The sequence below is a fragment of the Diadema antillarum genome, unplaced genomic scaffold, assembly GCF_040938485.1.
Source record: "Diadema antillarum isolate AM-2024a unplaced genomic scaffold, OU_Dant_1.0 scf00000070, whole genome shotgun sequence".
NCBI classification, from domain to species: domain Eukaryota; kingdom Metazoa; phylum Echinodermata; class Echinoidea; order Diadematoida; family Diadematidae; genus Diadema; species Diadema antillarum.
This window is the reverse complement of record NW_027270959.1, coordinates 754298-775701: the sequence shown is the minus strand read 5'-3', so window position 1 is coordinate 775701 and position 21404 is coordinate 754298. Positions and strand designations below refer to the sequence as shown.

General features: G+C 40.3%; 1 protein-coding gene across 1 annotated transcript; it reads right to left on the bottom strand.

Moving 5' to 3' along the window:
• Positions 1-217: 217 nt before the first annotated feature.
• LOC139716802 (trafficking protein particle complex subunit 12-like) lies at positions 218-13529 on the bottom strand. Its single transcript, XM_071628334.1, has 12 exons — positions 13514-13529; positions 11500-12881; positions 10544-10660; positions 9944-10057; positions 9193-9331; positions 8275-8387; positions 7553-7625; positions 6417-6490; positions 5430-5528; positions 3356-3453; positions 2586-2673; positions 218-622 (listed from the first exon to the last, which is right to left on the bottom strand). Exons 1-12 carry the CDS (start codon positions 13527-13529, stop codon positions 380-382), a joined length of 2556 nt encoding a protein of 851 aa, XP_071484435.1. The 3' UTR covers positions 218-379.
• Between the last annotated feature and the right edge of the window lie 7875 nt (positions 13530-21404).

Genomic DNA, 21404 nt, shown 5'->3' with positions numbered 1-21404 from the left:
TACACACAAGTAGAACAAATGAACATTTTTTAATGTTGTCTTTTTCGACATGGAAAGGGGTGGTCCAACTGATGAGCGTGATTGTAATGTGACCAAACAATACTAAACTCACATCATAATCATTACTTCATCATATTCTTGATGGTTTCCACATTGTAAAACTAGAAACATTCGCTGCATAAAACTTTTCGCGAATTGGATCCGACACTCTTTTTTTGCAGCATGAAACTTTCATGAATTGCCTCTGGCATTCAATGCATTGTGTAGAAAAAAAGTTTTGCATGCATTTTACTTTCGCAAAACTTGGCTCCTCGCAAAACTTGTGAAAGTTTTATGAATGCAAAAATATCTGGCTTCACAGCAAAAGCTTCTGCCCGAATCACGTCATCTTGAGGCAGCCAACGTTGAAGCCATCTCCCTTGCTCCGGCTCACCAGCCCAAGGAGGTTCTGCTTCTTGGCGGCGCTCTTCGACGACTCCAGCTCGTACAGCGTGCAGAGGTTGAAGACCAGCGCCTCGTCCAAGAACTCGCTGCCCTCGTGGTTCACCAGGTTTTCCAGGAGGGAGAGCGCCTCCTTGAGGCGACCCAGGTACAGGCAGCACACCGACACGTTGTTGATCGCCTGGTGATGACGGGCGGCAAAGGAGAGACGACGGGAGAAGAAATGTTGGTGAAAGCGAAAGCAACAGCACATACTTTCGTTTTCTTTCTGAATGTGTTTATTAAAGGGGACCTCCGGATGATTTTCAGACTTTTACATTTGAACAACTATAAATTAGTTAAAGTGATTACAGAGTTTCAGAATTTATAGTGATTGGGATGAGAAATAAGAATGTTTTCAAGATTTATAACAAATTGCACTGAACAAGGATAATGACATGGCAGCCTCACCATAAGAATGCATGAAATGGGGCTCAAGGAAGCAGAACAAAAGAAGAAGGCATGCATAGATTCTTCACAGGTGAACTTGTTGAGCAAGCGGTATTGTAATTGAATTCCACTGCTACATTTCTGAAATATGTGAGGCTCTGATGTCATCAACACTGTTCAGTGTAATTTGTTTAAAATTTTCAGTTAATTTGTTTCTCTGCTCAAGAACCACAATAAATTCCACAAATCTATACATGGAGCTGTCGATTTATGTACTACAAGACGTGAAATTATGAAAATCGTCTGGAATGCCCCTTTAACCATTTCTGTTTTGTCTCTGTCGTGGAGGAGAGTTGTGTGAGATCAATACACAAACCCCTCTATGTCACTTTCATCAAATCAATATTGGTTGCTTCAAAATAAACACATTTTCACAAAAGTTTGGTAAATGTACATTACAACTTTGTATAGCTGTGTTCCATATACAGGGGAAACTCGGTATAACGAACACTGCTATAACGAGATATCGGTTATAACGAGGAAATTTTCCCGGTCCCAAATTTCCTTCCACACAAGTCTGTGTAAAATGCTACTCTTATAGCGAGATCGGCTATAACGAAATAACTGCTATAACGAGATAAATTTTGTGACTTCCAAATAAAGAAAAACATAGTCAATCAAACCTGCTATAGCGAGGTAAAGCAAAATGCCTTCGGTAAAGCTTTACTTCGCCTGTGCTATCATCTTCCGAGCTTGTAAAGCTTGATGCGCCAAAAACTGTCTTGTACACACATTATCATTTTCTTCAGTGCACTCCAGATAGCACTGCATGTTGTACGTGTAAGTGTGTGTTTGCGCGCGCACTGACACATATGCAGAAAATGTGGTGGGACGGCCATATGTATACATGACATCATCATGACGTTTAGCGGGTGTAAGCCAATCTGATGCTGTGATTGGCCTTCTACGTAGGGAATTCCCCATCTTCACACACACGCAGTCATAATGTACATACAGCATGTGTCATATACATACACAGCATTGTGCAGACCATAATATTTATTCAAGCTTTCCACACAACACACACCTATACGATAACCACATACCAATCCACAGACGATCTTGATACAATCGCAAGCTATCTTATAAATTTACAAATTCAAACATCTACAATTAATAAGAAACTCATTCTTGATATTGGATTTCCTTGGCGAAAAACATCTTCTTACCCATCAAGGTGAGTAATTCCCTCACACACAATATCAAGTTATCAGTATTGATTGAAATATGATGAGTAGTCCCACATGTGCAAATTAATGTCTTTATGCTATGCCTTCTTTTATGCCTACTGATATAACGAGATATCGGCTATAACGAGGAAAATGACTCGGTCCCGACCATCTCGTTATATCGAGTTTCCACTGTATTATGAAGACAAGATCTGTTTCGTATACATCATATCCTTTTTTCTTTTTCAACCTCCTTCTTTCCTGTTTCCTGTGGTCTCCTAACCAACAGCCATTTGTATTTCGTTTTCTTTCTTCCCTCATTTTTGTAAGTTTTTGGTAACTATAACTCTGTTCCCTACAGGTTAGCCATGAAGTTAAGATGGAACTCAACTTATGATCCTTTGTAAATCTTTGTAACAAGGAGCTCCGACGATTCATAGATATGAGAGATATGAGATATTACAAGGTGACAACTGTTTTACTTACCATAAAGTTCCCTGGTTCGATCTTTAAAGCCTCATTGAAATGCTTGTAGCCTTCAGCATACTGGTTCTGAGCAACTTTCAGGAATCCCCTATGACGAAAAAGCATAAAAAATAGCACATATAGGTACAGAAAAGAACAGGATACCTAGTTCATTGGAGTACATTGATACGAGTCTCTTTATACACTTGTATTCCAATTCACCTTCTGTCTATATCGACACGGGAACATACACACAAAGCACATATATACAGACACACATACACATCCAGAAATATGTTTATAACATCAAGTGTGTTATTGAACAGAGGACACAGCCACATCCTTTACATTATTCCAGAGACTGCAATAGTTAAGCAAAAGGATGTTTACCCTTGTTTTTTGGACCAGTGATAATATAAGCATCTAAACAAAAAGTGTTATTCATTATGTTCACATGGGCTGCTGGGATAACAAATTTGCAATGAGTGGCTACAAAATGGCCACGCGGTACTGATAACATGGCTAACTGTCTCTTGCCAAAAGAGAAACGCTTGCCAAGTGCGCGAATACAGGCTGCTCTTTATTACTGTACACGTATGAACGGCAAGCCATCTCTTGGTAAGTGTGTAAACACATGTATGTCAAGTCCAGGAGTGACTCTTTGTTAGAAGTATGCGTGACAACATGTTTACTACAACTGTTGCCACTAATCAAGCGTGCTGCCAGTAAAAATTGATACACGGCTCTCGACCAATGAGATTGCAGGATTCTCTCGACCCTTTCTATGGTACCTGTTGATGTGAATTCTGGCCTGATCTTCCTTGCCTCCCAGAGCCAGCTTCTTTTCCACATCGCCGTAGGTTTCCTGGGCGGACTTCAGGTCTCCCAGCTATTGAAGACAAAATTAAAATTCATTCCTTTAAATTCTGTTTCATTGCCTAGTGTATACTAGAAGAATACACTTTTAATTTAAAGGGGTATAGTCCTGGTGGTGTAGAGGGCGCTGTTGATGATACTGCCGATCACCGTTAGCATTGATATGAAGATTACCAAAGTTGAGCTGTCATCAAGAGTAAAGTGCGTAGTTGTTGCTAAGTAACGTTGCCTGCGTTGTCTTCTCTGCGCATCGCGCAGTCTGTAGCAATGCCATGGTGCGTGCATATGTGCTTGTTATTATGACATCACAAAAGAACTTTGCTAAAGCTGTCTTCCCCCTCACCCAAATCATGAGCCGAACTGTGATCCGACCACTGACTACAGTGAATCGGACTTCTTCAGACTCGGGGAAGTGGGCCAAAGCGTAAGTGCTAGAGAGGGGTCGATAGCGTAGGTCTCTATAGGAAACTTGCGCCGTGCGCCCGCGTACGCATTTGACTAAAACACTGGGACCATGCACCTTTAAGACATGTACACTTGCAAGGGTACCTTTACTGTGTGAGCAATGAACTGGGATCATATAACAATAGTTGCAATCTCACTAAGTATTATCTTCACCCTTTACGTGCCCTGATTGATAGCCTAACTGGTTAAGATTTATCATCAGCACTCAGTAATCCATCCAAATTCGACCAAACTGCAAAGATACACTGTAGCAAGCAAAGATAGTAGAGATAACAAGATACGAAGGCGCGCAATAAAAATGGACATAAAATGGCTACCCTACATGACGATACAAAAGAGAGCTAAGTACAAACTCAGTACACCTAGAAACATCATTCATTTCCAAAGGTAGTGGTATTCTTATTATCTTAAAAAGATTTGAAAATTATAGTCGTAGCTTTTTTTCGACCAAGGGGATTATTATGAAGAACGGGATTTTAAAGTAATAAGGATTATTTCGTGGAGGTAAAAATTTGGCAACAACATGATCTAAAAATAGAGTTCAGGCTACACTAACCCTTAAGACGCTCGATAAACAACAACAACTTCAAAGACTGCGCGTCTCAGGCAAAGACGCACATCACCTGAGACGCGCTATCTTTTAAGTTAGGTACAGCTGTACTGTGGTCTCAGGTGACGTGCGTAATACGCTTGTCCATTTGTTTTGTACAGGATTGTGTAGCGCACACTTTCGTGTCTTATTAAGCCTACTCAGGTGTAGCATTGTGCCTCAGTCCAATAGGAAGGCCATGGTGACACAATGGGGATTAAGGGGATTAGGTAATCTCTGTTCTAAAAATCACTTTCCAGACACCTGTTCCAGTCGGGGAAGAAAGTGCTCCGGGATGCATGCTGATCGAAGAACTAACCAAGGTAAAGGTAAGCAGTGTGTTCAGTCAACTAAATCTATTCTCTACAAGTGTCCAAGATTCCCACAAAACATCGTACATAAAGTACAGTTCAACCTCGATTATCCGGCCATGTCGGAACCGGTGCTCATCCGGATAAGCGAATTGGCCGGATATGGGAGACACAATGTTAATGTACATAGCTGCCATCAAAGCTGCCGTCCCAGTGCACTGGCAGCTAGGCAGGTAGCGTACCCCGCAACGGTGGTTCTTATGGTGAATTTATAGATCATTACTGCTTACTTTTACGATGATAATGTGGTGTAAATTTATGTTAGTTCTGTCGGGAATATTGTAGATAAATCATGTGAGTTTTGTAGAAATTTTAATTGAGTTTAAAGTCACTGTTTTTTCTCAATTTTTGGATGAAAAAAAAGTCCTTCCCTGCGTGAACGCGTCCGGATAATAGAGATTTCCGGATAAAAGGAGGCCGGATAATCGAGGTTGAACTGTAAAACAGGGGACTTGCTGGTAATGGAGTAGAGATGAAGAAAGATGGGAAGATTCCCGTGTACACATGCAATGCCATCATGACCCCCAAAGTCTGGGAATGTTCATCAGAAGTGATTTCTCTCACCTGGAGATAAACCCTCGCTATGCCACAGAGGATGTTGACTTCATTGTCCGGTTCTTTCCCAATCAGGGATTTGAACACATTCACAGCCTGCAGGTACTCCTAGAAGGGGCGAAATTAGGCAAAATTAATGATACCTATCAGACTGTCAATTCAATTTTAATTCATTCCATTCAAAAACAATCATGTAAGGACATGTGTATGAAACACATGTCTTTACAGAAAGGCAGAGGAGCCTATTAAAAACACCTGTGGGTTGTATGCAGGGATGATGATGATGATGATGATGATGATGATGATGATGATGACGATAAAGATGGTGGCGGTAATAGAAATAATCATGATATAGTGGTGATGATAATGATGATGATGATGCCAATGGTGATGGCAATGATGATGATGTGGATGATTATCATTATGACAGGAAGTGTACCAACAAGGACAGGTAATAAACAAAATGATCTTTGTGAAAATATATTCCTTTGATTTTCATAAAAAGATAAAAATGTCAAGTAAGTTTGAATCCTGCTCAAGATTTAACTTCCATTCAACTTTCTATTTCTGTTTCTATATTCAAGATCTAATATTCCTCTCTAATTTGTAATTGTTCCTTTCTTTCAACCATGCAAATTTGTATGCATCAATCTCCCAAATCGTAAGAATAGCATTGCTATCTTTGAATGAATAGAGCCAACTGTATGAATGAAAAAAATAACCCAGAGTACTAGGAATAGCAGACTTTACTAACAGAAGAAAATTTACCCAACCACAACTATTTCATATCATTATAATTGTGACACTAAAAGCAACTCACAAGTAATAATCTACAACTGACAAGAAACAGATACTGACGCAACTAAAATCGTATGAAAGCATACACTTCATCTAGCAATTCATCAACTGAAATTTCCATGAACCAAATAATCTTTATGTTCATTTGACCATGAGATCTACTCAGAATATCTGCAGTAAGTTTTCTGAAATACTCACCTTCATGCTGACCAAACAGTTTCCAATGGAATGCAACACTCTGACCTCTCGAGACTTCCAAAGGTCAAGGGATGCTGCCGGAGTTTGAGAAAGGGAAATTACAAATTGTGAGGATAGTGTATGATACACACATGCACACACACACAAACACACACCAGCTGTTAATCAGCTGCTAGTGTCGAGGTGCACATAACAAATAATGCCCGATAGAGCAATAAACTTGCCCTTCTAACATTCGTCAAATACTTTGTACACTCTTACTGAGACCTATTGTGATATCTTTACAACACAAATAGAACGCTTTCAAATTCTAAACAGGTATCCGGCTTCTACACACTGGTGTTAATGTACACGCAGTATTAAAGGTGTTTTCTGCACTGCAATCAGCACATCACTTGGGTTGGTGATAACATGTCATCTATATATCCTTGAGAAGTTATGTCCGAGCAGTGCTTGAAATCTATAATAATTCTCTGAGACGTGTCTAGGTCCAACATAATGTGAGAGCCAGTCTTCTCTCAAAGTCCAGTGGAATATTAATTTATTTTCGTAGCCAGGGTAATTAGGATGACCATACACTTCATAGATATCATGGGAAGAGCTAAGGCACTGCTGGATATTACCTCCACCGAGGAGGTTATGTGTTTGCTGGCGTTGGTTTGTCCATCTGTGTGTTTGTTTGTTTGTCCATTTGCAAAATGACTCAAAAAGTTGTCAATGGATTTAGATGAAATTTATAAGGGAAAGTTGATACTGACACACGGAACATATGACTGAATTTTGGTAGTGACCTGGATCACCATGTGGATGCAGGAATTTTTGTTGAATGTTTTTCAGGATACTTTATCATTGGCTAGTGGGGCCAAAACACATGAAACTTCAAGCTGTGTGTATTTGAGATGTGCATACGCACGCTGAGCACATACTCACGGTACAGCAGGAAGCTATGAAGGTGGAGACACTAGAAAAAAAAAATGTTTATCATTGGGAAGCAGGCCCATTTCCAGCATATGCGTATATTGGTGGAAATTAGCTGGTCGGCAGAGGTCTGCACTCTCCAAGTACTTTTCTAGTTCCTGTCATTACTGTTGTTGTCTGTATTTCAAATCTCATCGCTGGTAATGAGAGATATCTACCTTTTCTGTTTTCCTCCGATAGTTCGATTTGTTGTCTGTACTCCGACTTCCCCTCCCTTAGGTTCTGGATGATCTGAAATCGGTTAAGGCACACATATGGATATATTGATGAAACTTTGAACTTTAGCATTAAGAATTTCATCTTTAGGAAAGTCAGAACCTGTAGTGGTCTTTGCAGCTGTTGTCATAGTTGAATGGCGATTTCATTCAGCTTCATAAAAGGCTGTATGCCATGACTTATGCTTATTGCCTGATGAAACAAATAATGTTTCACAATAATTATTTTTTCCCTCAATAACACAACTATCTGGAAATCTCTGCTTAGAATAATGGATTATGGTAGCAATAGCGTACTTACAAGAGGAAAAGAAAACAACGTAATCAAAGTGGCCAAACTACATCTTGTTTTGAGAGGCCCCTGTTGACTTGAATGATGAATAAATCCAAAACTAACAAACAAAAACCTGGACAATGCTGCAGGGCAGGCAGTCACTGATCTCACCCTGCCATTTCTACAGCAGCAATACACATTTGTCCATACTCAAAGATGTTCGTTGACCTCAGTAAAACAAAATTACTATAGAATGCCATTCACATTTGAACAAGCATTATCAAATGGGCTGGACAAAGAAGATCTCATCTATCGCCCACCAATCAAACTCAAGACAGGCAGGAATTCTTGACATCAACATGACCTTTGTGACCTCTGACCTCACTCTTACCCTCTGGCAGATGGTCAAGATGGCCGACAGTCTGTCCAGGCACACCTGGTGCTTGCTGACGTACATCGGCAGCTCGGCGTGGATGACACGGAAGGAGAAGGGAATGATGGAGCCTGTTAAGCCCACAACAAAAATATCCAAAGAGAGATTATGACATCATAATAGTTATGACTTGATAATAATTATGATGACATCATAATAATTGTGACAGAGCAACAGTGACAAGAACTCAAAAGACATAAAGCTTCTCTATGAGCAAACTAGAAAACCCTTGTTCATACTTCCTACTAGTTTAGCAATGAAGATTTGTTTTTTCTTTTTCACTTTTCTTCTGTGCCTCTTTCCAGTTCCTTCATCTTCTTCTGAAAGTAGGTGTCTGTATGTGCGTGTGTGTGTGTCTGTCTGTCTTTGTGTTTGTGTGTATGTACATGTACATGCCGCTGAAAAGCTGCTATCATTATACCGTTGTAAAATCAGCAAAATTTCGAATTAATCTTTTCAAATTACTAGTAACTCATGAAGCCCTTAAAACCAATAAATCAATGTTTCATAGAGTTACCATATCTATGTCCCATCCCTGGTCCAAGAATATTTGGGGAAAGTCATGTAGTTGAGCAGATTAAGATTGGAAATCTTGTGATGAATGTTGCATAATGGACGTCAAAAAATGGTGTAACACAGACTTTCGATTTATTCTTCCACCATTTCAATGGTGCGTAGAGCCAGTATTTATTCAAAATCATCGACGAAGAGTACTTTCGCCCTGAACTTGTATGTTAACTTTTCAGAGAAACCTTTAACAGATAGTTTTACTCATCACTCCCCCTCCACCTCAAACAACAACAAAAAGATGATAAATAAAAACAGGAAAATGCAAAATACATTGGGTTTGATTTGCTTTGCAGTTTCTCCACTCACCCTTTCTGCCTGGATAAAGGTCAGGGTAGTACTCAAAGAATAAATCGGGCTTGTCCATGTTCCCGAAGGGTTCCAGCTCCTGCTCGGCGACGGTGAACTGCTGCAGCTTCATGAGGACTGCAATGCGTGTAAACCAGACCTGCAGGGACACCATTCATTGTGAGGGCGCTGTTTATGGCATTCACAACCTTTACCCTCTACAAGCCCAGGAAACCAGCTGTTTTGCTATTTGGGTCGACCCCCCCCCCCCAGCGTAATTTAGGCAAATCTACTTTTAAAATGGGTAAAGATGCCAACATACTGCCAACTTTTCTACACTACGGATGACAAATATTGATCTTCAAATCACCTATTCTTTGGAATTTAGCTGCTGGGACATTTGTGCACTACACTAAAGTATTCATAAAGTCTTTCACACCCTGGTAACCAAGACTGTATTAATTGTTGAAAGTGATCATAGTACTTGCAGAAAATTACCATGACAACAACTTGAAAAACAATATTGTTCTTATGTCATGACACTCCCCATACACGTGTTGTGTTGCTTCTCTGTAAGAGTATATAGATACAAGAGCAGTATGAACACTTTCTCAAGGAAACCATAAAAATTTTTTCAACAAACTAAACTGTCAAACCTTGAGCACATTGCATTAATCACTTAAGCAATCAACTTTAGGGCATTACACCAAATCAAGCACCCAAAAGCACAAAAACATCACATTGTACACAAAATATTGCATGCTCTCTTTACCTGCATGAGGTGAGGTGTGTGTCTGGATGGCAGGCCTGATTGACCTTTGCCCTGACCTCCAGAGGTCAAGAGGAGACCTGTCAGATCAATGGCAGCTCGCAGACAACCAGCGTCCTTTATAGGGGTGCATCAAAAAAAGGAATACATGACCGTCAACAACCAGGGATTTTTGGTGCTGACAGCAATAATGATGATAGAAGAAATGAAGAAATTTGTGCACTTGCAGGGATTATCATTATATTATTATTATTCATTCAGCCAAATGAAAAAGACAATAATAGTTACATAATGTACATTCACATGGTAATGACACAGTTGACGCATATAAACACAAATGGTATGAAAAGGAATAATTTAATTTTTCAAGAAAAAGCAGGGAATTTGTTCTGTATGTACTGAAAATATCACAAACTTTAGATAGCAGACGATCCCAATATTTCACGATTGTGATTATAATCTTTCTGGTACATAATGATTCCACATACATTCCGGCTGAACGCATGTCTTTCGTTTCTACAATTTTACAAAATGAATAAAACAAGATTACACAGAAGCAAGCAGAGCCAAGCACTGAACGGGAGTGCGTGAAAACAAACTCACCAGCAGCCTCTTCAAGCCGGCCTCGTCTCTGGTCACCTGATTGATGGTCAGTACTGACCTCTTGGCACATTCCTGCTCACCCATGGAGCGGTAGACCAGCTCCTTCACGGGGTCTCCCTGCAGTTTGAGTGATAAGAAATTCCCCAGGGGCATCAGGTAGGGTGCAATGATCAATCAATCTACACATCATGTAAATTGAGCCTCGAGATTGGACTAGAGTATGTTTGGTGTACTGATGCTACTTGACAATTGAAGACTCAAAAAAAAAAAAAATGAAATAATGGAGGTGGATTGCCAGATCCTGTACAAACAGATTTACTTGTCTGTAGCAGCCGTCAGTTTCTGTTCCAATAATACAGTCAACCTTGCCTCAGCCAGATCTATTTGGACCGAAGAAATAGCCTTGACTTAGAAAAAATTTGACATATGAGGGATTAAAATCAATAGAATATAAACAGGACTTGAAAAGACCTTTGACTTAGTTAGGCAATTATTCAAATTTTGCAAAGGTCGACTAAAGCAAGGTTGACTGTAGTTGACAAGGACGAATATTATAGTCTCTTCATTTTCACAAGAGTAGCATAAACAGAGGCAGGTGTTGAGTCTGAAACTTTATGGTGAACTTTTCAGGGATTATAAATGCAATATAGGTCACACACTACGAGAACATCATGTTGTTGACAAAATATATGAATTTTGGCAATGTTTTGTTCCGAAGAATAACTTCAGCTGACATAATCCCCAATGTATTTATGACAAACAAAACAGACATAATGAAATTCCGCTTACAACAAAGTAAAAATTCAGGTCGCAACATTATCTGCTCTATGTCTATATTATTTATTTGTTTGGTTACAATGAAATTTCAATATAATGAAAGAAAACTGCCAGTCCCAAGGACTTTGTTATAACAGGAGTCCACTGTACTGGAACTCTGATTTTCATTGAGTAGTTACCTGAGGTTCTTCTACAATGACTCCAGGCATGGTGAGATGGTCCCTAACCACATAGTCAGTTCCCTGGAGAGCAATGCTTCTATTGGCAAGGATCTTCTGGGTGGCTTCCGATGGCAACCAGGCATCATGTCGACGGTCACTGTCGCTGCTCCGGAGAGCAGCCACGAATGGGTCGTCTCCTTCCTGCGAGCTGCTGGACTGGAACGGGGCCCGGGGGCGGGAGGGACTCGGGTTCACGAGTCCCGAGGGGGCACTGAAGGATGACATGAGCTGAGGCGGGGGGCTCAAGGTTTTCTTTGGAGGGTCCGGATTCTTCTCCTCTTCCAACGTGCTTGGGAGGGATGGCGTTGCTGGAGTTGATGGTGATGGTGGGGCATTCACTGTCGACAACGTTGGCTGAACTGCAGGAGTTGCTGCAGCGGTAGGGGTGTCAGCGTTGGTCTTACATTCTGGACCTTTGGCTCCCTCGTCGCATTCTCCATCCTGACCAGGGCTTGCTGGTGCAGCCTGGAGCGGGTCAGAAAAGGTGTCGTCCTCTTGGAGAGTGTTTTCACCCAGTTCGGAAGAGCTCTTGGTGATGCTGTCTTCCAGCAATGATGTATCTGTGTCCGGACTTTCCAGGGAAATGGCTGTTCCCAAGGCTTCCTGACTTGACTCTGCCTGGCTGCTGTCATCTCCAGCCTTCTTCTCCTCCTCTTTTCCTTCCACCACCTCCACCTCCTCCTCCTCCAGTTCATTCTTCCCATCAAAGCTGTCATTGCCCTGATCTATGCTATGTTCATCTTTGTCCTCCTCGGACAGAAGGTTAGTGGAGTCCATACTCACTGTGTCTGGGTTAACAGACATCCCTGGTTTTTGATCGTCATCTGCAAGCAAGTTGGCCGAGTCCATGCTCAGCGTTTCACTGTTCACGCCAGCTGCCTCAAGCGACTTGACCGACACCTCGGACCCAATGCCCAGCCGGTCTTCCATGATGCTAAACCCTGGTCCCTCAGGAGAGAGGGGTGTGACTCCGGTGGATGTTGGTGGGGTGGAGAACAGGTTGTTCTCATCCGCCCTCGCACTGGAGAAAGAGTCAAAGAAACTACCGCTGCTCTCCACCAGGGCTTCTTCTCCTCTGAAATAGTTGGCAGCAGAACTCAGCTTGCCTTTTCCAGCATTGTCTTCAGAACTTGGCAGGACCGCATCACCCACTCTCTCTAGGCCTCCGCTACCTTCCTGGTTTGGTTGGTTCCTGGTAATTTCCTCTTGGGCTGAGGGGTTACCACCGGTGGACATGAAGGGACTCTCCACTGGAAAGCCTGGTGACACTGGCTTTTCTACAGTGCCTTGGTCAAACAGGCTGGCATCAAAAGGTTTGGCGTTTGGAGCATTAGATGCTCCTATACATAGATAAAGATGTTAATGTGAAGGGAAGACAAAAATAACAATCTACTGTCAAAACAAGTGAATTGTGATGAAAGTCAAATAATGGAAATTATGCAAGTGAATGTGTTGTCATCCAGTGACTAATATTCAACAAACAGGTGTACTACCTATAGACATGAATATTCTGTTTTCAGTTGAAATGAATTAATCCGTTTGTATGACTGACCAAGTTATTGTTAGCATTCACTTTATTGATGTATGGAAATAGCATGCTATGGTGATTAATTTGGGATGCTTGTGACAGTCAAAAGAGGAATGACGTCCATGGTGCTCAGTGATCTCATTTTATGTCAAGCGGTCTATGATATGATTTTTAAAAAAAGAACAATTTTACAAGAAGCAGCGGGACAATTTATTTGAAAGTACACAAATGCTACCGTACTTGGAATTTCATGGCAATTCAAATGCATGTAGTACATTTCAGTCCACACTTCAAGGAATGGAAAGGAGAAACCCTATGTTGGAAAAAAAGTTGCACCAAATTAGCTGTATTCAATAAGTTTCATTAAGTACAATTTACAACCAGCACATCAGCACAGACATGCGGATGGGGGTAGAGGGGAGGTTGGTTATGCAATACATGTACCTATGGGGTCAGCCATGTAGGTTCCTTCTTTGTCAGTGCCTTTTCCTTTTTGATGATCTGTCTGACACACTTGCACGCACAAATAGGGAGAGAGAGGCAAAAGTAGAATGCATTGTGATTTGATACAAGTGTGTACACCAGCAAAATCCAGTCATTAAAGCCCCGGTCACAACCCACGGTGCGTGTTCTTAGTCGGTATGTTTTTGGTGTAGAGGAAGGCATTCAAGTTTTTTTCTGAAAACGTGGGGGAGGGGGGGAGGGAGTGGCAAGAGCAGGGAGAGAGTACATCAACCCATAAATATTTAGTATGAATCCATAGCCCGAATGCATCTCCATGTTCTAAAAGTGCTACGGGTGTCTGCATGGTCCAAAATCCGTATTGAGGCGGTACTCGTAGTACTTACTACGTACGGATCCCCAAATTTTGCCCACATATTTGTTAGTAGACAGCAACCGCTTGCAAATATGGCGTGTTGTGACCGAGACTTCATACACATCAATGAATCATTTCGCTGTAATGGCACAAAATGTATTTAGTGATCACAGTGAAGGGTTAGAGAGGCAAGTAAAACATACAGACAGAGAGAGATTAAAATGACAAATTAATGTTAGAGTCATAGATAACTTATCTGTTACAGACTGTCAAACGGCTCAAATAGGATGGATAGAAATGAAAGCATGATTGAGAGTCCAATCCTCACAAGCTTACCCCTGACGCATGAGGGTCAGATTTGTTAATTGGTGTAAGGATTGAGCAGAAAATAAGTGGCTCAAAATGTAGTGTTCACAATGAAATGTTAATGACTTGCAGTGGCCCTCTTGTGCAAATACTGTGCAAGCATTTCTAAAAGTGCAATATCCACATATATGATCTGAACAGAATGATAGCAGTTTTATAAAAAAAAACCCACATAATTTCACAAAACATGTTGGCACAAAAAAAAAGTCATATTTCATTGGTGGTGATGACATACATGAAAGCAAATAGGCTGAAGAAGTGATAGCGTTATCAATTCACAAGTCTCCCATTCGCAAATATCTGTAGGCACAGGCCTACGCAAAAAAATAACACTACTTAACAGCGGTCAGCTTATACTATACTGTAGCCCGCATCACAGTTCAACCTGCCCTGGCAGGCCAGGGTTCAACTGTGCGCAAAAGCGTATACATTATGTAGATACTACATGTAGCAGGCCGTTGAATTTTGGATATCGTTGTGGTCAAATCATGGGCAGGCAGGTTGTGTTTTTAAAGAGTACACATATTTGCACACACTGCACACATGTTCAGCGCAGCGGTTTGAACTGCTACCAAGACTGTATCAACCAATAAAGCATGCAAAATAGTGCAGTGTATTATGTATATTATAGGCCTCGAGGAATAAATCATGAATTGATGAGCTTAACTCTGTCCTTGGGTCTGATCTGATAAGTGTTGGCAATCACGGTTGGTTACATGTAAATTGAATTTAGAACTGTTTCTGATTCTATTTAATTAACGTTAAAATGGATAAAAGGGGAACAAATGGGAAATCCTAAGTAGTAGTAGTGATTCTACCCCGTGTCCGTGACGTGTCCTACTTGTCTGAATGTCGTTGTGCGTCGAGCGAGTAAGTCCGCACAGCATGCAGCAGAGTGAATGGAAGATATGTATCTGTCTGTTGTGAGGGGCCAATCATATTATTTACTGACCGCACAGTACCGGTAACAGTTAACAGGCCCCTACTGGGCTAGGCCACCGAACAACAACAAAGAGGCAGATATGGGTATGTCGGTCTACACTGCATTGCACTGTACGTTATTCTTGGAAGGAACACAAAATGCAAGGTATGGGACTGTGTCAGTGGTTGCTTGCTGAATATATGCGAAACTAACATCTTGCATGGGATGCATGGTGTAATGATGGATGCATCTTTATCACTCAGAAGCCCCATTTACAATATCACCCGCCAATATTCTCACATTTAATGGTCTAGATAGGTCAACATCTTGTAAACACATTCAAGCAATAACACTTACATCTTCCGAGAAGAGAATACGAACAACAGATGTGGCCAGAGAGGTGTATTATTGAATAATTGAACATACCACGCCCTCTACCATTGAGAGTGCAGTCAAAGATCCTTAACCAGGCGGGAGGTGGAACCAGAGTCCCTGATCCTACTGTTGGTGCCATCACTGTTCATCATCAGTCAGCAATAATGCGAATGGTTTCCAAATGACCTCTGAGAGTCTGATCCATAGATTTTTCAAAATGTGGATTAATCTTTTAATTAGATTGAGATCTGTTAAAAACTGCCATGTACAAAGAGGTAAATTTGCATGCAAGTGCTGCAAAATGGATTTGTTATTTTGGTTGAAAAAAAAAAAACATTCTCCTGTAGGTCCTACCTTAATGCACCTGCTGGAATAATTCCATTTATTGGTAGCCATAGTTTTCATTCAAATACACCAAGACATTAGTGTACCTCAGTTCCACCTCAGTTACAGCTTAATTTGAAGTGGAGGGCTAAAATGACCTATGACTTGCTGACGTTCAGATACTTATTGTCGGCTTGCTTGTGGTCTTGCATGATAATTAGAAGGCATTTTCTGCAAAGAAGAACCGAAAAAAATCATTGGGTCCATCAATCCAGACTTCTAGTAGGAAAATGCTTGGTTTTATGTTTCATGTGTTTTCACGAAACCTATAATTTGTCCCAAAAATTAGGCCCTAATACGTCTGAAGATTTAATGGCGCCATAATCTCCTCTCGACTCCAAAGGGACAACACAACTTCACCTCACACTCTGGTCACGGTTAGTAGGAATAGCAACTCATTAATATTTTTACAGTTTTCTGTATGGAGTGAACATACCCGGAAATGAAAAATATGGAGAGTATGACATATTTACCTTTTTCTATCATACCCAGCTTCTTATCTTTGTGATTCTAATGTCTTGACGTCAGGAATGTCACGAAGATTTGATCTGAATTGAAAAGAATTAACTAAAAACTATTAGTTTAACTGCAAAAGATGTAGGAATGATCTAACTAGTCAAAGTATATTTACAAAAACTGAAAATTAATGAAAGTGATTACTCAAGTCTTGTTTGAGGGAGTTTCAAGTGTATACACAATAAGCTCATAATTGATTCTTGTTTACCTCCTGAAAGTAATATTAAAAAAAAAATAGCAATTCAAAAGTACTCCCTTATTAATCTCGAGAATAGAAATTGCCATTTCCAAAGATTAAACTACCCAATTTCCAAGGGTTGATGTGGCGTACTTTTTTTCTTTCACGTCATTAGTAATCATTGTTTAAATTATTTACTTAGTGACTTAGATAGGTTCTCACCTGCGTCTATTAATTCATGAATCTAATCATTCAGCTGTATCTATCTATCTATCTATCTATCTATCTATCTATCTATCTATCTATCTATCTATCTATCAATTTGTTGCTCTGTATAATTCTCTTCGCTTGGACTTTCTCTGTCACTGTCAACTTGAACATAGAGTGAAGATGCCTTAATTCTTTCTGAAGTTTCTTTGAAATGAAAACAGGAAACTATAATAACTGCATACTCATCATCATTAGATCGAGTCAAATGACATCGAGAACAGAATTCAACAACAGGAACGCCGTAAAGAAACCCAAGAAGCTGCTAAACATTTCTGAAAACTCCATTATGATAAAGATTTGAATTTTTTGTTTCCTTCTATACGTGAAGACCATCCTGTAATCCAACTATACTTTGACTTCTGTTGATTTGTTCAAATGCTTTCTTTCAAACTTTCCACTACGACCACTGTGACATAACGCTAACCTCAAAAGCTATAAAGATGAATAAAATGAAATCAAGTTGAAATAAAAATATTTTCCTCTCGTGTTGCTATTACCAGAAGGAATGTGTTTTGTAAACAGCAGGACAGCATGACGCACTCTTCTAGGAATTCATCGCATTGACTGTTACCAGGTATCTAGCTCTTCATCATCAATATGCAGAAGGTAGTTGTCCATTGGACTGTCCTCGACCGAAGAGACATTGACAATGGTCAAGGCTCTATGACGTTAAGATCAAGGAAAATGTCCTGTCGATAAGAAACAAGAATTTTTCTCGCGAAACGGAAATCGACCGTGTTGTGACGCGTTCTTCTTTTCCCCATGGACCCCCACCCCCTTTTCAACAATGAACAAATTTACGTCACAGAGCTTCTCTGTAGAGTGCCGTCGCTTTGACTGTCATCCTTTTTTCTTTCTTCTTTTTTTTGTAGAGACATCGATCGATATCTCACCGTTAGCGTCGCTCTTTTCTTTGGCTTCCATGTCAATAAAGGATAGTCATAATAGCTTACATCAGGCTTTTGAAATTGAAGCATGGTTTCATGGTAGATCGGATGATACGACTATATCTCGTACGAGCCCGTCCCTCTCACTCTCCATCACACATGCACGCACACGCACACACACACACACATACTAGCACACACACACACACACACTTGCACACACTCACTTTTTAATGACAAAAGAAAACGCACGCACACACACACACACACACACACACACATATATACACTCGTCTTCGTTTTCTCTGTCTTACTATCCCTTTCCAATTTCTCTTTTCCGTAATATAGCCTGAGAAACTTCAATTAAAGCTCCTTAACATAACACAGAGAGAGTATGCAAATCACAGTTGTAGATTGGATGGTAAAGACACGCCTATTAAAGATCTTCACCAAAATTCATATCTTTTTCGAATTGAAGTGAAAAGAATATTGTTTTTCCCTCAGAATGAAATTATCGTAGAGTCGTGATGATGCACTTTAAGAGAGAAAGGAATTCGAGTTTAACTATATATCATGTTAAAAAACATAATGTTAGAATGACGTCTTGTGAATCGATGAAATAATTGTCTCATGAAATGTGTCTGTCAGTGTGGTTGTGACCAAGGTATTTTCGGTATTTACATTTTTGGAATTCTAACGCTCCATAACGTTCTTCGTCTATATCCGAAGTTGATGGCTCCAACAAGGAATAGAATTGACAATAATAATTTTCCAACCCTATTCACTACACACATCGATTACCTGTTGCATGTTTACTGCAAAATTAATGCATTACTGACTCCCAATTTTCTTAACGTTGTAAGATATTCAGGCAAATTGCTTTCCTTTCCGGTTTTCTGTGAAAAAGCATTTACCTTTTTTAAAACGTTCACAGCAGGAAAGACGAAATGGCGAACGTACAGCTATCCCTGAGGTTGAAATCTACTTAGTCAGAGTTATTCTGCGACGGTATAAACGGTTACAGCTCGTTATTCCGAAGGTTCGTTATTCCAAAGGCTCTTCAGTCCGAAGATTCGTTATTCCGAAGGTTCGTTATTCCGAATTTCATTTTCGGATTAACAAATCTTCGGAATAACGAACCTTCGGAGTAACGCCACAATTGTTCGGATTAACAAACCCTTTTTCATTTTCGGATTAACGAACCTCTAGGTATAGGGAATTTGTGTGTTTCGGATTAATGAACCTTCGGAATAACGAACCTTCGGAATAGCGAACCTTCGGAATAACGAACATCACCCGGTATGATGGTTTGAACACCCATTACCAGCAGATTCATGATTTAGATAGATTAATGAAGTCATCTGGAAAGTGATAGACACAAGCTTACTGAAATAATCTAAGTTTTGTTTGAGTAGTCTCGTTGTCATGCCCGAGAATAAAAAAAAAATCTGCACCTCATATCATCTGTCTGTTTGTTTTGTTTGTTTGTTCATTTCCATCTGAGAAGCTGGCTGGAGAGCCCATATCCAGCTACGTTAAGCTGGTCTTCCATGGGGTCCAGTTGGATGTGAGGTGAGACCACTTCATCGGGTTAAACACCCTGCTCTTTACGATGAATGAATGAGCGGGATCTTTTACGTGCATGAGTTGTTACTCTCTCATACACGGGACCTCAATTTTATGTCCTATCCGAGGGACAGAGTGTTTTGCGTCTTGCTAGAGGGGACGGTATATGCCAAAGACGCATTAGTTATCTCTACTATCTTTATGCTTATCACTCTACACACAACATTGCTCAGTCCAGACTCGGGTTCGAACCCTGGCCCTTAAAGGATCGTCAGGCAGACGCGCTACAGACTGAGCCAACTCACTTGCTTGTTTTTATCTGTCGATAAAAACAAGCAAGTAACGAGCAAAGACACTAACAAAATTTCACAAAGTGGAAACAAACACATAATAAACGACGAGTAAGGATATGAACAGGCTTCATAGAAATTGATCAGAATAAAACCACCGTACACCTTTCTGCCTCTTCCTCGCTTGAGCGCACCGAGTTACGCGTAGCTTTCCTTCTCCGACTTTGCCGAAAATCTTTTATTGTATTTTGTTATCACTGTAAAACCACGAGTGACGTCATATGAAAATGCGACATGCCAACTGAGCGCCCCCGTTTGACGTTTCAAAGAGAGATCAACGTTACTCAGAGAAGGACGACAGCATTTCAAGTCCTCTTCGTTTTTAGTAATGAGAGAGAGTGGTCACACAGACTGTACTTTGGGAGTGTGTTCATTTTCCTGCATTGCGGCGGATCCTTTTTGCGCATGTTTAAAAAAGTGAGTTTGCATAATGTCCACATCAGAATGATGTTTCAATCATTCGTGTTTTCAATCATTGATTTCTATCCGTTCCACATTAGAATGGTAAACGTTTTGCTAAAACTAAATGTTTAGTTGAAGTACTAAATGTTTTGCTTGTCTTTGTTAGAAATTAAAAGTGGTTAACACTTTGTTAATCTGCTGTAATGAGGTGTGAGGGCGCATGCAAGGTAGCACCTCCAGGGAAGGTTTAGGGCAAAGAGCTACTTAGTAGCTCTTTGGGGAGGTTATATCCCAGAGCATTTTTTATAGAAACGTTCACATCTCACCTCAATCACCCATCTGTCTCGCCGTAAACTAAAAAAACTACTGGAAATGCGAAGATTGAAACATGCAATATCATAATTTTGTTTATAAGAGTTTACACAATACGGCACTAAGACCTATGGAAGAAAGTGACATAAGTGAGTGTTTTGTAGTTATGGTTTGAGGACAGGTGATGCACTTGCTCTTCCTAAACCAGGAACAAATAATGATTATTTGATTATCGTGAAAATACCCGCTGGAGGTTTGCGATGCTGCATCGAAAATCCTTTTCCAGACCAAGTCTGTCGCCAAAAGTGTTTTTTTTTTCTAGAACTTAATTGGTCGTAAAAAGCCGTAGATAGGTCGCCAAACTATCCAGAACTGGTATTCAGTGAATTCTGATCCGTAGCATGGAGCTCTTTATTCGGTAACCAATTGCTGACCATTAATTTTGATTTGCCAAGACACAGTGATTACCGACGAGATTTAACCAACCAATCGGCGACCGATTTCTAGTGGTCTTCATGAAGTCGCAAATCAGATGCCATTTCTAAACCTTTCTGTGAAACAGTCACCTATTCATCTTCATTTTCATTCTTTTTTTGCTTTGTTTTGTTTTGTTTTTGTCCTGATGTTTTTGTTTTTAGCAAAATGTTTGCAAGTTCCAGCAAGGCTCGGTCGGTTGACGCCAAATGGTTTGGAAACCGTCGTCTACCTGTCGGCAACCGGTCGCTAACCGGTCTGCACCGTTGTGCAAATTTTGGTCGCCGATTGGTTGTCGATGTGCTTTTACGTTAATTCTATTGGTGTATTCACTTGCCTTTTTGGGATGAATTATGTCTACGTTTTGTCGATGTTTATGTAATTTACAGGACCCCTTGAAAAAGCAGAGATAGATCTTATCAAAGAAAATGACTCTGAAATGGAAAATGAGTTAATTTTTAATGAATTCAATATTTTGATTTTGCATGAGTCGGCCTATGTACATTTTTCATCGTA